At 43.8% G+C, this 17,363-nt stretch overlaps 1 protein-coding gene across 12 annotated transcripts; it reads left to right on the top strand.

Annotated features, from left to right (window-relative positions):
• Positions 12,954–16,772, top strand: LOC109822440. 12 transcript variants are annotated; one of them, XR_002242126.1, is made up of 7 exons: positions 12,954–13,284; positions 13,356–13,424; positions 13,501–13,587; positions 14,544–14,637; positions 15,025–15,116; positions 16,031–16,330; positions 16,454–16,772. XR_002242126.1 is itself a non-coding variant. In XM_020388637.1 (7 exons), the coding sequence occupies exons 3-7, from the start codon at positions 13,529–13,531 to the stop codon at positions 16,654–16,656; spliced, it is 486 nt and encodes a 161-aa protein (XP_020244226.1). In that variant the 5' UTR covers positions 12,954–13,284; positions 13,365–13,424; positions 13,508–13,528; the 3' UTR covers positions 16,657–16,772. The 12 variants fall into 12 exon arrangements, 6 of the variants coding, with proteins under 6 accessions (XP_020244226.1, XP_020244224.1, XP_020244225.1 ...); XR_002242122.1 differs by having other exon boundaries at positions 14,544–14,641; positions 16,293–16,330; XR_002242125.1 differs by having other exon boundaries at positions 14,544–14,641; positions 16,558–16,772.

The raw sequence follows: 17,363 nt of genomic DNA, 5'->3' as shown, positions 1-17,363 counted from the left end.
TTTGTAGAATGCCTGTAGGGGTTCCGGTGCTGCATTTATTGTCTGACCGTTGTTGGAATTTGAACTTGAAGTCGATTCTTGATTTCTTGACTTTTTGGCTCGAGTTTGCTGCTTCAACACAGAACTTATCATCGATTGACTGCGTTGAATCTTCATCTATAACGCGTTGTCTGGCGTTTGAGCTTCATTGCGACGCGTTGTCCGGCGTCCAGGCTTCATTATGATGCACTGTTCGGCATTTGACACAGTTTATACTCGTACGTCTGCTGGAGTACACACGGTTTAAGCTCTTAAGGAATTGGAGCATGGATCTTATCCCAAGGTCGTTGGATGCTCGAGTCACGAGACCAACTCATAAAGTTGATGCGTCAATGACTCGCATATTTATAGGATTTTTGGCAAATCCTCAGCCATCAACGGGTTTGATGCGCCTTTACCGACTACCGTTTGAGTCGGGCTAGCATGCGGATTGTTTTAAGTCCGTTCCGCATGTGACGTTATGCTAAAAGAGTTAACTCTTTTAGTGCTACGATATTGAATACGTAGACTTCGTCTTTCTCCTGTGAAAAGACTAAACAGCAACGTGTATCAGACGTTGACTTAGGATTTTTGGCAAATCCTCAGCCCTCAACGGATTTGTCATGCTTTTACCGATTACCGTTTGAATCGGGCTTACATGCGGATTGTCTTAAGTCCGTTCCGCATGTGACGTTGTGCTAAAGGAATGAACTCCCTTAGACTTGATGCTACGACTTCGAATACGTAGACTTCGTCTTTCTCACGGGAATAGACTACCCGGCGACGCGTGTTAGGCGCTGACTTTAGGATTTTTGGCTAACCCCAAGCCTTTAACGGATTTGATTAACCTTTACCGACTACCGTTTGAGTCGGGCTAGCATGCGAATTGTCTAAATCCGTTCCGCATGTAACGTTGTGCTTAGAGACTGAATCCTCTAAGACTTGTTGCTATGACTTTGAATACATAGACTTCGCCGTTGTCATGGGAATAGGCTACCCAGCAACGTGTATTAAACGTTGACTTATCCCTCCTTAGGCTTCGGGATAAAATACCCCAGAATCGAACTCTGGTGTCTTTTTCTACGGGGAAAGACTAAACCGGCGACGCGTGTTAGGCGTCGGCATATCCTTTCTTAGGATTCAGGATGAAATTCCCCATGCGTGTAAGGCATGGATTTTGGTGTTATTAATAACAACCTGTCACAATGTTGAATATGTGAACGGGTGTTCTTTTTAAACGGTTAAGAACTGACCGGCAGCGCGTGTCAGGCGCAGACTTATCCTTGCTTAGGTTTCAGGATAGAATACCCCAGAATCGAACTCTGGTGTCTTTTTGTGCAGAAAAAAGACTAAACCGGCAGCGCGTGTTAGGCGCAGACTTATCCCTGCTTAGGATTCGGGATAAACTTCCTAGGATGAATCCTGAATTCTTCGAAAAGGATTGGTATGGGGAAGGAAGAATTTTATATTCTATTCCCCGAACAAAGAAGGAAAGGAGACTCGAGGTGGGATCTCCACCCCCAGAATCCGGAAAGGTGAAACTAAGAGTGGGATCTCCACTCCGAGAATCAAAAAGATTCGGATAACCCTAACTGTCGGAAGGTTTGATTATCGAACTAAAGATGAATTTCTCGTTTATCGAGAATGAATCGTGGTTTTGGTCCTAACTGTAGGAAGGTTTGACCAAGTGGGAGGTTTGAGGTGACCCTAACTGTAGGAAGGTTTGATCACTCGATTTGAAAGTGGACCTCTCGTTCATTGGAGGAATCGAGAGGGGTTTTTGGTTTTGGTCCTAACTGTAGAAAGGTTTGACCGAATGGAAGGTTTAAGACGATCCTAACTGTAGGAAGGTTTGATCGCTTGATTTGTGGACCTCTCGTTCATTGGGAGAATCGAGAGGGGATTTTGACTGTGGTCCTAACTGTAAGAAGGTTTGACCAATCAGGAACTTTACGTCCAGACTCTAACAGAGAGAGTGTTGAGTGCACAGACACAGTGAGAACTTGAATGGGAGTCCTTATTCATTACATTGCTGTGGTTTTGGGAACTTCCCGTTACATAAATCGTCCACCCCCAGTTTCCTCTGCGGAACTGGTTCGGACATTATTATCAGTTAACTAACCGGGTTATCCTTAAGAATATTAGCTTAATATTCTCCAGGAACTTCCCGTCAAAAGTGGGGAAACAGTTTAGACTCATATACCTATTGGAGTATCAGGGAGTAGTTTAACCTCTTATACCGGTCGGAGGATTGAGAAACAGTTTATACTCGTATACTCTTTGGAGTGTCAGGAAGCAGTTTATACTCTTATACCGGTCGGAGTTTTGCCGTTTTTATTTGGCTTACCTTAGCGTTATAACGCCGGCTTCGACCAAGGTCTGAATGCTATTCCTGAGAGCAAAGCAATCCTTGGTGGGATGAACAACCCTTCTGTGGTATGCACAGTACTTTGGGTCCGTAGTGTTATCAGCTTCCTCCTGATTCGTGATAGGTGGTAGCTTGATCTTGTTGCCTTCGAGGAGCGATTCGAAGATGGTTGGAACGTCTTCGTCCTTGAAGGAATACTCTCTCTGGAGTCTCGGACCCGAAGTCTTCTGCTGCCTTCGGGATTGCTGTTGTGACGCTTGATTAGCACCACCAGCAGCTGCAGGTGCTTTGCCCTTACCACGGGAAGCGAAGTTTGAGTCCAGCAGATTAACCGTCGGTTGGTTCCTTTCGGCCTTCTTCCTTTTAAGGAAGCGTTCGGCTTGTTCACCGCGCACCTTCAGATCCTTCCAAGTGTCAGACGGTGCTGTCCCCATTGCCTCCAATACGTCCAATGCGAGGTTGTTGTGGCAAGTCTGGAGAATGAATTCCTCGGTGATCGGGTCCCGGCAATTCATCGCCTTGTTCCGGAACCTTTTGACGAAGGTGTCGACTAACTCCCCGTCTTTTTGTTTCTCGTCGAGCAACGATCCGATAGAGATCTCGGTGTCGTCGTCGAAGAAATTTGCAAGGAACTTCGTCTCCATGTCATCCCAGCTGTTCACGCTTCCTGGCTTGAGGCGACGATACCAATCGAAGGCAGCTCCGCGAAGAGTGCCGACGAATGACCGCACCATCAGAGGCTCGTTCCCAGAGATAGCACCCAGGTGCGATTTGAAATAAATCAAATGCTGGGTGGGGGAACCCCTTCCATCGAACGGCGTGAAGTTGATTAGACTAAACTTCGCCGGATAGGGGATTGATTCCCATTCCCTCGGGTATGGACAAGGAATGCCCGTTTTCTTTACCTCTTGAGCAGACAGCAACGTATTGATTTTACTCTCGAGGCTTTTGATCTTCAAGTCTTCACTTGTATCCCCGTTGGCATCCTCACTACCACCCCCTGCATTGATGGGAGGGTTATTGGCATTGTGAGCTTCATCCCCATCCGCGTGCTCCTTTTCCTGAGCAACCTGGTTACGGTGGCTTGGTTCACCTTGTTGGTTCCTGAATGCTTGGATTTGCTGTTCATGCATCTCTCTCATCTGCTGCATGGCCGTCTCCATCTCGAATTTAAAACTTTCTTTCTGCTTAGCCAAAGCGTCTTCAAGCATTTTGGCCATTTCTTCCGCGCCTATCATGAATGACTCGCGGGGTTGTCCTTCGCTGGACACTGTATTGTCCGATGCGACAGCAGAGCAGGAATCCGATTCTTCATCTTCCGAAGGCAATCTTATCCGAACCCTACCATAAGTTCCTCGTGCGATGGCTCCGGACTGCAGACGGGTTACACGCCGGGACGCTTCCAGAAACGATTTGAGATCAATCTGTGTCGATGTCTCTTTGCTGGTCATGTTGGCGGTGACCTTCGGAAATTCTCCATCCTTAACCACTGTTCTTCTTTGCCGGAAGCGCCTATGCCTTGGTTTTGGCGTTTCGGTGCCGAGCCTTTCGAACACTGAAATTCTCTCGGGGACTCCCTTGATGCAGTTGCATTGAGACAGTACTACCCGAATGAGCTTGGCACATGGGCACTGAGTTTCGAGCCCTTGAGGGCTTCTTTTTCTTGTTTTGTTCGTACCCCCAGCACGATAGTACAACTCGTCCATTTGATCGGAGTAACCTATCGCGTGTTGGCATGATTTCCCAGGTATAACGTTATCATCCTCGGATGACAACGTTTCCTTCTGAGAGCAAACTGCCTTATTTGGACTTCCGAGAGTCACTCGCCTCGAAACACGCCTTTGTAGACATGAATTCTCAGCGGGCTCCCGAACTTCGATGCGCAAGGTAGTGCGCTTGGGTGCCGTAAACTCTTTGTCATGTTGAGGGTTGTGTCGACCCCCAGCATGTTGATTAGTTCGGAGCCTCTTCATCGGGCCCGAGCGTTCATGGACTTCGTTGCGCTCGTCGGGAATTGGACCGAGGCGCTCCAAGATTGACCTCCTTCCTCGGGATGGTTCGGGAGACAGCCGGTGAATAAACCGAAAGAGAAGAATCCCCAGGAGGTTCAGAATCCAAAGCAAACTCGTTTCAATCGTCCGATTGGAAGAGATAAACCGGAAAGCTCGAAAACTCCGCAAATCTTCGATATAATGGCCCAACTAGCCAACATTCCAGCACGGATAACACTGTATGAGTTACTGCGGTTGTCTAAAGAGACCAGGGAGGCATTACGAGAAGCCTTGGCTGATTCAGAAGCATTCCTCACTCGGATCAAGCCGGTACCGGAAGAGCCAGAACTGTCAGTTCAACAATGCAATGTAGCGGCTAAGAACCTTCCCTGCATCACCTTCACCAAAAAGGATATGCAGACGAAGAATTCGAACCATGATCGACCCCTATACTTCGTCGGGCACATTGGCTCCAGCGAAGTCAACCGAATCCAAGTGGATCCGGGTTCCGCGGCACGGTCATTTACGGATTCAACACCAGCGGGTCAAGGCCTTTGGGAAAGATCCGGATAAAGTGCCAAATGGGTGATCTGAAGACGGAGGTCACGTGTTACGTGATTGAGGCTGAGACATCATATAACTTACTACTAGGTGCCTTGGATCCATAGTAATGTTATAGTTCCCTCCACCTTACATCAGTGTCTGAAATACGTCGACACTGATGGAAGGGTCAGGACGATGGTCGCGGATAAGCAACCATTAAAAGGGTTCGAGAATTATTTCACTGATTCTCTCCTTTATGGTAACGAATCCGATACTGAACCATCGGGCCAGGGCGCGGACAGCGGAGAAGAAGCTGGTGGCTCGGCCTTCACCGAGCCACCTCAGGGTGGCTCGGCTTGGGCCGAGCCACCCTGGGGTGGTTCGGTTTCGGCCGAGTCCCCGGGTGTTTGTCCGTTTCGTCCTTTGTTTCCGGTTCTGGTTCTCTTGTGTGGTTGATTGACTTGGCAACGACTCTTTGACTTGATTCCAGATTTGGCAGTGAGTCGGGTTCCTGATATGGCAGTAAACCAACTTCTGAATTTGAGTCCGGAATTGATGTTGATTTGATCGTGATTCATCCGAGTTCGCTCTTGTTTAGATGACTCGGTGATTCACCTAAACATTGGTTTGATTCCGCGTGCGAGTGGATGCATTCCAATGCTTGGGTGCGATTTGTCGCCTCGTTAACCTGCTCCGTTGCGTATAGCTTGGCTTCAGCGTTGGCGGTCTTGTTTGGATACGTCGCCCGGTGGTCCGTTTGTTAAATCAGCGTCGAGCTGTGCTAAGGGACCTATAGGCAATTTTATACGCCTACAGGGAAACATGACGATTTTTATAGATTCAGACGAGGACTGGGTTATGTTTCTTCTTCAGAAGACGAATGTTGCTGGTTAATCAATGATCAACCGTCTAAGCAATACAAGGAGGGGTACTCGTCAGATTCCTCGGAATGGGATTCTGATACAAGTTTGAGGGAAATGTTTAAGACCCTAATGTCGAACATGACTACTGCTGATCCATCTACGATGGAGGACGACGATCAAATACCAACGTGGGAAGACCCATGGGTTCATCATCTGAACCTGCAGTACGGAGATAGGTTTGAACAGAGAGAACCCCCCACTGAGGACAAAATAGTCCAAATTAATATGGGCGATGAAGCCAACCCAAAACCCATATTCATCAGTGATAGTCTTCCCCCAGATGAGAATGAGGAATTAATTGCCCTTATCAGGGAATATATTGACGTCTTCGCTTGGAACTACGAAGATATGCCAGGACTCGACCCCAATGTGGCAATGCATCGCCTCGATATCAAGTCGGATGCCAAACCTGTCAAACAACAGCAGAGACGGTTTCGTCCGCAGATTATGGAAGCCATTGAGGCAGAGGTTAAGAAATTGATCGACTCAGGATTTATCCGAGAGGAACAACATCCAGACTGGCTAGCTAATATTGTCCCAGTCATGAAGAAAAATGGCAAGATCAGGATATGCATCGACTTCAGGGACTTGAATGCGGCATGTCCGAAAGACGATTTTCCCCTCCCAATCACGGACGTCATCATCGACAATACGTGCGGATTTGAGAGGATGTCCTTCATGGACGGCTTTTCAGGGTATAACCAAATTAAGATGCACCCGGAGGATGAGAAGCATACAGCGTTCAGAACGCCCCTCGGTGTCTTCTGCTACACGGTGATGCCTTTCGGTCTAAAGAATGCAGGCGCCACATACCAACGAGCAATGACGAAGATTTTCCAAAAACACCTCAGGAAAACGGTCGAGTGCTACGTTGATGATTTGGTTGTAAAAAGCCGCAACAAAGAGGATCACATCAAGGACTTGAAGACGATGTTCGATCTCATGCGGAGTCATCAATTGAAGATGAATCCCACTAAATCCTTCCTTGGAATGTCCAGTGGAAAATTCCTTGGGTTTGTCGTCACCACTAAAGGCATACATATCGATCCCGATAAGGTGAAGGCGATACATGAATTGCAACCCCCTAGAAATCTAAGAGAGCTCAGAGGATTGCAAGGACGGTTAGCTTACATCCGACGGTTCATCTCGAATCTTTCTGGGAAGTGCCAACCATTCTCTAAACTAAACAAGAAAGGGGTGTCATTTATCTAGGACGACGCCTGCCAAAAAGCATTCGAAGATATCAAAACATATCTGACGAATCCGTCCGTTCTGGTTGCACCAAAATCAGGTAGACCGTTCTTGATTTATCTCAAGGCGATGAACCATTCGATAAGTGCTTTGCTAGCACAAGACAATGATAATGGTCACGAACATGCAGTCTATTACCTAAGTCGGACCTTGATAGGCGCCGAGTCTCGATATCCTATGATTGAGAAGGAATGCCTCGTATTAGTATTCGCAATGCAAAAGATGCGGCATTACTTGGTTGGACAGACGATTTACGTCATTTCCAACGTTAATCCAGTACGGGTATTTATGACGCAACCAGCCTCTATGAATTGGCGGTTAGCGAAGTGGGCCCTTCTCTTGTCCCAGTACGATTTGCACTTCAAACAGCAGAAGTCGATCAAAGGACAGGCGATTTGTGATCTTTTGGCGGCAAACTCGACAACGGATACAGCCGAAGTATATGATGACTTGCCGGATGAAACCCACGAGGTTAACACTACGTCGCACCAACAAGTATGGCAATTATATTTCGATGGTGCTTCGAGAGCAGTTAATAGGGTAATCACCCCGGGATGTTCTACAGTCTCCTTCGGAGTTGGAGTAGTCCTTATTTCCCTGGGGAAGCATGTGATGCCTCGGGCTTATTCATTGACTAGTCCTTGTTCTAATAACGTAGCCGAGTACAACGCGCTTCTCATTGGACTCAGTTTCGCCAAAGAGCTGGGGGTCGAATATCTCGAAGCCTTTGGGGATTCTCAATTGATAGTCAACCAAGTCCGTGGAGAGTATGAAGTCAGAAACCAAGACCTGATCCCGTACCACCAGGAGGCCATCAGAATGACAGATTCTTTTGAAGAATTCTTTATTGAATACATTCCTCGCCTCCAGAACGCTTATGCAGATGCACTGGCAGCACTAGCGGTATCACTGGCACAGCCTCCCGAAACTGAACTTTTAGTCACAGTAAGAACGCATCAACTTTGCGTACCCATATACGACATGGATAATGAAGAGGAAGATGATGGAAAAGTAAACGCCAAGGAGGTGAATTCAACTCAAATTGGGTCTGAGTCCCGAGATTGGCGTTTTCCTATCATTGACTACGTCCAATATGGTATTTTGCCAGAGGATGTAAAAGAAAGAGAATCAATCCGCCGAAGAGCGCCAAGATTCTTCTATAATACCGAGACCCATACATTATACCGTCGAGGGTACGATGGGTTGTTACTCCGATGCCTTTCGAACAAAGAAGCAGAAGAAGTTCTTAAAGAAGCACACGAAGGAGAATGTGGTGCGCATCAGCCCGGTCCCAAACTGTATGATCGCATCAGGAGAATGTGATATTTCTGGCCAACGATGGTTCGTGATGCAATCGAATACGCCCGAGAGTGTCATGCCTGTCAGATACATGCAAATTATATGCACCAACCACCGGAGCAGTTACACACGTCAACCACGTCGTGGCCTTTTGAGACATGGGGCATGGACATTGTTGGTCCTATTTTCCCCCCTTCAGTCAAAGGTGATCGATTTATCCTCGCAATCACGGATTACTTTTCAAAGTGGGCTGAAGCGATCCCGCTTAAAGAAGTGAAGACGAACAACGTCATCAATTTCATCAAACATCATGTCATATACCGACACGGCGTGCCAAGACGGATCATTCATGACAACGGGCCACAGTTCATAAGCAACGCCTTCATCAGGTTTTGTGACAAATTCAAGATTGAAGATGTTTCGTCAACAGCTTATTATCCCGCTGCGAATGGATTAGCTGAGGCGTTTAACAAGACGATCATTAAAATCCTGTCAAAGCTCGTGAAGACCAATAAACGAGACTGGGACGATAAACTCGGTGAGGCGCTCTGGGCTTATCGCACCACCATACGCACACCTACGGGAGCTACCCCATATTCGTTGGTATACGGATGTGAAGCCGTGCTACCATTGGAGATTCAAATCCCATCACTTCGGATCGCTCTCGCAACTGAGATGACGACAGAAGAACAACATCAAAAACGTCTCGAAGAACTTGAAAAGTTGGATGAAAAGCGCTTGGAAGCTCAACAACAAATTGAGTTTTATCAAGCTAGAATATCTAGGGCCTTTAACAAAAGAGTCCGACAGAGAAGCTTCAAGAAAGGAGATCTGGTCCTCGCTGCTCGCCGACCGATAATCCTCAATTCTAAGAAGAAATGTAAATTCGAACCCAAATGGGAAGGTCCGTTTGTAATAGACACAGTCTACTCAAGCGGCGCATATCGCCTCATTTCTATAGAGGGCGTCAGGCAATTAATGCCAATAAATGGGAAGTTCCTGAAAAAGTACTATCCCTAGTACATTCAGGATAACCCATTTATCGGGAAGTTCCTCGAAGAATATCCCACTTAATATTCTAGAGGATAACCCGAAATTGTTTCCTACCACCAAAATCCCTCACTGATCAATTTCAATTGACAGTGAGTCCACCAAAAATATCCTTTTGGCCCAAACCGCCAGCAATTTCCCCTCTTGATTCTTTTCACGAACAAGAGGTCCACTTTCAGTCTAGAGTCTCCTTTCGATAAACGAAAGAACTCCCTTATTTTTCTCTTTGGTTAAGCCTTCTCATGGTTATAACCAAAGCTGAAATTTCATTTCGATAAACAAAAAACTCATCTAGATAACCAATCCTATAAAAGGTAAGCTTATCTAGATCTTCCGGATTCTCGGAGTGGAGATCCCACTTCTAGTTTCTTTTTCGCACTGGAAATAGAATATAAAATTCTTCCTTTCCAGAATCAAGGAATAGAATATAAAATTCTTCCTTCCTTGTTTGGGGAACAAAATATAAAATTCTTCCTTCCCACACCAAGTCAACGCCTAACACGCGTTGCCGGTTTAGTCTTTCACCGATTGAAGAAGAAATTTAGGATTCATCCTAGGAAGTTTATCCCGAATCCTAAGCAGGGATAAGTCTGCGCCTAACACGCGCTGCCGATTTAGTCCTTTTCCGCAGAAAAAGACACCAGAGTTCGATTCTGGGGTATTCTGTCCTGAAACCTAAGCAAGGATAAGTCTGCACTTAACTCGCGCTGCCGGTTAGTTCTTAACCGTTAAATAGAACACCCGTTTACATATTCAACATTGTGGCAGGTTGTTATTAATAACACCAAAATCCATGCCTTACACGCATGGGGAATTTCATCCCGAATCCTAAGAAAGGATATGCCGACGCCTAACATGCGTCGTTGGTTTAGTCTCTCTCCGAAGAAAAAGACACCAGAGTTCGATTCTGGGGCATTTTATCCCGAAGCCTAAGTAGGGATAAGTCAGCGTCTAATACACGTTGCTGGGTAGCCTATTCCCATAACAATGGCAAAGTCTACGTATTCGAAGTCGTAGCAGCAAAGTCTAAGAGAATTCACTCTCTTAGCACAACGTTACATGCGGAACGGATTTAGACAATCTACATGCTAGCCCGGCTCAAACGGTAGTCGGTAAAGGCTAATCAAATCCGTTTAGGGCTGGGGGTTAGCCAAAAATCCTAAAGTCAACGTCTAACACACGTTGCTGTTTAGTCTTTTCACAGGAGAAAGACGAAGTCTACGTATTCAATATCGTAGCACTAAAAGAGTTAACTCTTTTAGCATAACGTCACATGCGGAACGGACTTAAAATAATCCGCATGCTAGCCCGACTCAAACGGTAGTCGGTAAAGGCTCATCAAACCCGTTGATGGCTGGGGGTTTGCCAAAAATCCTATAAATGCGAGAGTCACTGACGCATCAACTTCATTAGTTGGTCTCGTGACTTGAACATCCTACGACATTCGAAACCCTAGGGTCAATGCCGGTCAACGCGTAACCCTAGGTCAACGCCATTCAGCGTACAACGTTCAAAACCCTAAGGTCGGCGCCGGTCAACGCGTAACCTTAGGTCAACGCCAGTCAACGCGTTGCGATCAAAAAGTCAACGTACGACGTTCAAAACCCTAAGGTCAACGCCGGTCAACGCGTAACCCTAGGTCAACGCCAATCAATGCGTTGCAATGAAAGAATCAATACTCCGAAAAGTATACGAGTATAAACTGCTTCTTACTACTCCAGCAAACATACGAGTATAAACTGCGTCAAACGCCAAACAACGCATTATAATGAAGCCTGGACGCCGGACAACACGTTACCAGGAAGCTCAAACACCGGACAACGCATCGCAAATATCAATCGATGGCCAGTTCTATGTTGAAGCAACCAACTCGAGCTAAAAAGTCAGGAAATCGAGAATCGACTTCAAATTCAAAATTCCGACAGACGGTCAGACAATAAATGCAGCACCGGAACCTTACATACATTTCGACAAAGCACCGAACAACTTGGAGGACTGAAGGAATCAAGAATGGAAGCCACTCCAAATATCCCGTCATAACCAATCGAAGGATGGGACAATCATATCCAAAGTATTCCAGACTCTTCTATAAAAGAACGAGGCTGAAATACTTTGGAGGGGGTATCTGTAGGCGTATAAAACTGCCTATAGGTCCCTTAACACATCTCGACGACGCCGATTCGACAAACCGACCATCGGACAACGTATCCAAACACGACTGTTAGTCCACAACACCGAAGCCAAGTGATACGCGACGAAACGGATTAACGAGGCTACGAGGATAACGAACCGCACGCAAACAACAGAATAAATCCACTCGCGTGTGGAATTTAGCTAACGGGTTGAGGAATCAACGAGTCATCCAACCAAGGGCGGACTCGGACAATCACGATCGAATCAAGATCAGTTTCGGGCTCGAACTCAGAAGTAGATTTACTGCCAAATCAGGAATCAGATTTACTGCCAAATCAGGTCAACAAATCGAGTCCAAACAAGTCAACCAAACAACCGAATCACGGACAGAAAGACGGAAAACGGCACCTAGAGGGGCTCGGCCGAAACCGAGCCACCTCAAGGTGGCTGGCCATCTATGAGGTGGCCACACGTGCACACGGGCACAGTGACGCTTGGCTATAAATAGGAGAGGGGGGCCTTCAGGTTCATTTGTTCAGGGGTTGGAAAATTTGGAGAGGCGAAGCTCTGCTGGATTGAAGACTCAGATCTAAAAAAGATTGAAGCTTTAGGACTTCGAGGACTCGCTCATCCAGATCTGGTGCTCGGCGATCGTCAACGCCAAAAAAGGCAAGAGTTCTAGAGGATCGGATCTCAGATCTACGCAGGCGTACTCCAGATCAAATCTTGGTCTTTGATCCCGAGATTTGGGCGATTATTTCCTTGGTGAACTAATCCCCCCCGGCTATTATTTCCTTCGTGAAATAATACCCGTCGTACTGCGTAGATCCGACCGGATCTAGATCACGCGGTGGTCAACGGATAAACCCCGCGCAGGCAAACAACCCACGCAAGCGAGCGACCGCAAAACAGGAGCTCGTGATTTGTTCGACAAGAAAGAGAAGAGTTGTAATTTTTATTTCTTTTTATTTGATTTTCGTTGTAACCGGATCTTATAGAAAGACCGGATCTTTGTAATCGATAAACTATTACAAGAGTGTGCAATAGAATCAATGAAGAAAGATACAATTTTTCCCGCGAACAATCCTAGACGGAATTTCCGTCTAGGATAGTATCCTAGACGGATTTTAAAACTATTTTTTATTCATTTATGGTCTCGCTATTCTAGATGGATATTTCCGCCTGCCTAGAATAGCTTCCTAGACGGAAAATAAAAATTAAATTTACTTTTTGCGGCTTCATATTTGGCCCCCACTTTTCTGTTCCCTAATATGCCTCTCGTTTATCATCTCAACAGGTAGGGCGAACATCGTGATTTCCGGGTTTGCGAGGCAAATTCAAATCAGAACGGACCCCCTTCCAGCGGCCAGCCGCCGCAAGGGGCCGCCGATGATGAGTTCAGCCAGGACCTCGCTTCTACGCAGCCAGGAGCTGTGCTCCGTGAGCCCCCAAGCTGATTTCGAGCTGAGCTCTGCTCCGTTCAGCAACGGTCTCTTTAGCAGAGAGCTGAGCAGCACCGCGACTAGCGTGAGAGAGACGGTCTGCTACGTCGCGCCCAAGCACGGGGGATGCGGGCGGCTAACGGAGAAGACCGATATATACAGTTCCGGGGTTCTCATTCTCGTGATTGTCTCAGGGAGGAGACCGCTGCATGTTCTGTCTTCTCCTATGAAACTTCTCCTCCTCCGCTCCTCTCGCCAACTCTCAGGTAAAACCCTGGGGTTTGCCCTTTCAATCATCCAATTTTAGTTTCACTTAGCCTCGTTGGGTTCGATCTAGGGTTTGCAGACTGCTGCAGGCGAGGTTAAGGGCAAATCAGACGCTTTCGAGTTGATTCAGGCACATCAGGTGCGAATTTGGAGTAAATCGATGATGAATTCGCTTGATTTAGGATGAATTGCTGACATGATTTGTTTTTTTTAAGGCGGCAGCAGCTCGACTTTCACTGGTTGATGAGGTCCGAACTTTGCTTAATCAGAGTGTTCGAGGAGTGCTCTCCACGTTTTCTCAGGTACTCGTGTTGATGATGCTTTTCTACTAAAAAGTTTTGCATTCAGTCGTAGCAAATATTTAAAGGTGATGTGAGTTCTTGAGATTCCAGCTTGATTGATAATGTTGCAATTGTAGTTTCCGTACAAGCTGCCTAATTTGGTGCTTAGTACTATGGCATTCGGGCCATCATCACTGTCATCTCCTCTACGTTAGTTATGTATGGCCTCCCAGGATGTTTGTGGTTTTTCATAGCTGATATTCCTTAAATAACTCTTTTTTCTTAAAGAATATTTGAAGAAATCCTTTCTCTTGCATGTTGGATGGGTGAGTGATAATTGCACCATATAAAAAACAAGATTAGCAAATTGGTTGTATTTATGCGGGTTTAGTATTTTGCTTGAGTAGATGGAATAACATAGTTATAAGATATGGAGGGAAGGTTAATTTAGGATAGTGAGAAATTTTCTTTCTTTACATAAACCTCATCATAATTAAGGTGCCTCTCTAAATAATTACTTCTCTAAGATACCGGGGGAATTTTTTTTATTTTTATGATAGTGAGAAAATTTCTTCCTTTTAATAAATCTTATCATAATTGGGGTGCCTTTCAAAATAATTACCCCTTCAGATTTACTTTCCAGGATATCTTTGCATACATTGTGATTCTTTTGCTTAGGGAATATGTAATGCATATAGCATATGAAAATTTTGTTAATTTAATATATGAAACCTGGATATATTGGTTTATATAGATGTATTGAGTTTATGCATAAAATGTTGTTAATTTAATTTTGCTTAGGGAATATGTAATACATATAGTACTATCTGAGGTCTTCTTTATGTTTTAATCTTGTTGAAGAATACAAATGTTATTTGAAATATAGTACAGTCTCACTTCTTTCTTCTTTTTATACATTCTCTTTGGAACAATTCACATTATTAGCTAATTGGGAGTTTTTTTTTTGTCTTGAGCAGAATCTGCTGGGTAATCCAAGATGCTCTTTACTTGTTGCAAGGGATCCCGAAAATAGAACTGATACTCATTGCTTATGCATATACTCTTGCTGATGTAGGTAATGCTACCTCTAACAGCAAGAGCTACTTTGAGTATTGTTGTGGTCTCATGGTTGAAATTCATTTGCTTAGTATTTATTGAGCATCTTGAATATGCATTTTTTTTATTTATTCACTATTTGATTCTGAGATCAATCACATGCCTAATTTTAGAGACATTTTGATGTCATTTGTCATGCTTTCTCTCACAAACAGGCAACGGATAGTCTTTGGCTTATTATAATGCTTAGTTCTAGTTGACCTCTCTCTTTTGCAGTAAAAGTCTTATAGTGACATTTTCTTTTCTATTCATTTTATTTACTAAACTAACTGTGTACAACTGAATTCTTTTGCCCCATAATCTGACACTTAGTACCTGGGACGCTTGTTCTTAATATGCCAGGTTTTCGATAGTGACAGAGAGGGCATACGTACTGCATACTTGGAAAATGTACAATCTAGGGTTTCTTCTCTTGCTACCTGTTGCGGGACGAGGTTAGAAGTTTAGTTAATTTGATTTAGTTTCCAATTTTGCCATTAGAAATGTGGTAATTTAGTTCTTTTTTAATCCATAAGTGGGATGCTTAAACATATCAATGAAGTAATGAGCTCATCTCTTGTCTGTGGATGGACTGAAAATGGGAAATTTGTTTTCAATTTCTTTCCCTTGTAGTAGGTTGTAGCCTGTGGATAATAACTCTGCTTCAGAAAGATTTAGTGAAATTTACCCAAATGATTATGACTAATTATGGAGAATGTGTGGTATGAAATCCTATTAAAGGCAATATACTTGATTATCAGAATAATATCATTTGGAATCCTCGAGATGACTTATGGGCTGTCAGGTTGTCATAACACTTTCTCAGGAGGTTGGGCATGCATATTATTATAATAAGTGGTTAGTTAATCTACATATCTTTTAGGCTTTTATGTATGTGTACGTTAGCTTTGCTGCAAGTTAATGGACTTTTGCTAGTGTTTAAGAATTTTTTTTCATGTTATGTGTTGTTCATGTCTGTTTTTGTTTTGTTGTTCTAAACTTAGAAACAGAATCTGAGAAAGTCTATTGATTCCTTAAATCTTTAAGAAAAAGCCTGTTGACCAAGACATGTATACTTGATGCGAATAAAGAAGAGTCATAAATGGTTACCTGTCTTAAGTAGTTTAACGTCGTTTCTTATTTACTCATTAAGATGTGCACGTTTTGTTCGTTCAATAAAACAAGGTTCGTGTATGATATTTAACTGAACTGTGAGTATTTGTATTGTACTGACGGCAGAGACTGGGGTTAGTTATGCTATAACATCATGAAAGATTAGAAGCATAAAGCTTGATTGTGCAGGCAGCATCAATTTGATGTACTGATATTAATAGACTACTGGAAGTATTAAGTTTCTGTTTGTTTTTAGGACATTATGAGCAGCTTCAAAGAGCTTTTCTCAAGGGAAACAAAAATATGTCTTGCTACTTCCTATCTGTTTGATTTGTGATTCTTGAATAAAATATTTGATGAATCTGATGAGGCGTATGCATAAATGCTATACAGGTCAAGTGGTTCTTTCTGTACTTCAATGTGATTTGCTGTAATTTTGACACCTTCATGATGATTAAGGTTCTCATTAGATTAAATTATTGAGATGTTGCACCTCCACTAAGCTTCTTTTTTTCCAGGTTGTCATTCAAGTTGCTTGGCAACTTATTTTATTCTGGTGAGTCAGCTTCAAATTCCTTCATGTTACGCTTTTGAACTATGTGGTGTCTGTATCTCCTTCCATACTTCCATCTGAATTATGCAATAGTAATTTTTTTAATCCTATTGTATCTCCTTCCAGGTCTACCTCGGCCTCTACATCTGAGATCATCAACTCCGATACATTTATGTGTTTTAGTTTGTACATATATTGATGCATTGCTTGTGTCCTTATGTTACACTCAGGATGACGAGGAAGAAGGAGAAGGAGAAGAAGAGGGCTTGAGTAAATGTATAGGGAAGGAGTTGAAGAAGCTTCTGCAGTGTCATAGCCATCGTAAATAATTTATGTAAAAGTTTGTAAACAATTTATGTATCTTTCTACTATTTTGGTGAATGTATTATTTGAATATAATTAGACTTGATATTAGAATATAATTTGATTGTGTTGGATATGAATATAATTTTTTGTTCTTCAATATTGTGTACATGCACTCAAAGTAGATTCTGCAAAAAAAATGTAGCATAGCATCTTAGACGGAAATTCCGTTTAGGATGCTGAAATTCCGTCTAGGATGCTTATTTTTTTTAAGAAAAATTAAAAAACATCCTAGAAGGAAATTTCGTCTAGGATGAGTATGAATTTTCGTCTAGGGTAATCATCCTAGGCGGAAATATTTTTCGTCTAGAATGTAGTATTCTAGACGGAAATTCCATCTAGGATAATCCGTCTAGGATGTATTCTAGATGGTTTTGAATTCTGTCTAGAATAATCCGTCTAGGATGTATTCTAGACGAAATTTCCGTCTAGAATACTATATCCTAGACGGAAACTTCCTAGACGCGTATTCTAGACGGAATTCCGTCTAGGATAATCATCCTAGACGGAATTCTGATTTTCCTAGACGGAATTTTCCATCTAGGATGCCTCGTTTTTTACTTGTGGTATCTTTGATATACTTTAATCCTTTTAACAGCTTTCTAATATGCTGGTCCTGGATTACTTTGATATAGACTGACTAGACTTACAGCATAATCTACATCAGGTCTGG

This window comes from Asparagus officinalis, chromosome 8, assembly GCF_001876935.1.
Source record: "Asparagus officinalis chromosome 8, Aspof.V1, whole genome shotgun sequence".
NCBI lineage: Eukaryota > Viridiplantae > Streptophyta > Magnoliopsida > Asparagales > Asparagaceae > Asparagus > Asparagus officinalis.
The sequence above is the reverse complement of the archived record's forward strand: the minus strand, read 5'-3'. Positions and strand labels throughout refer to the sequence as shown.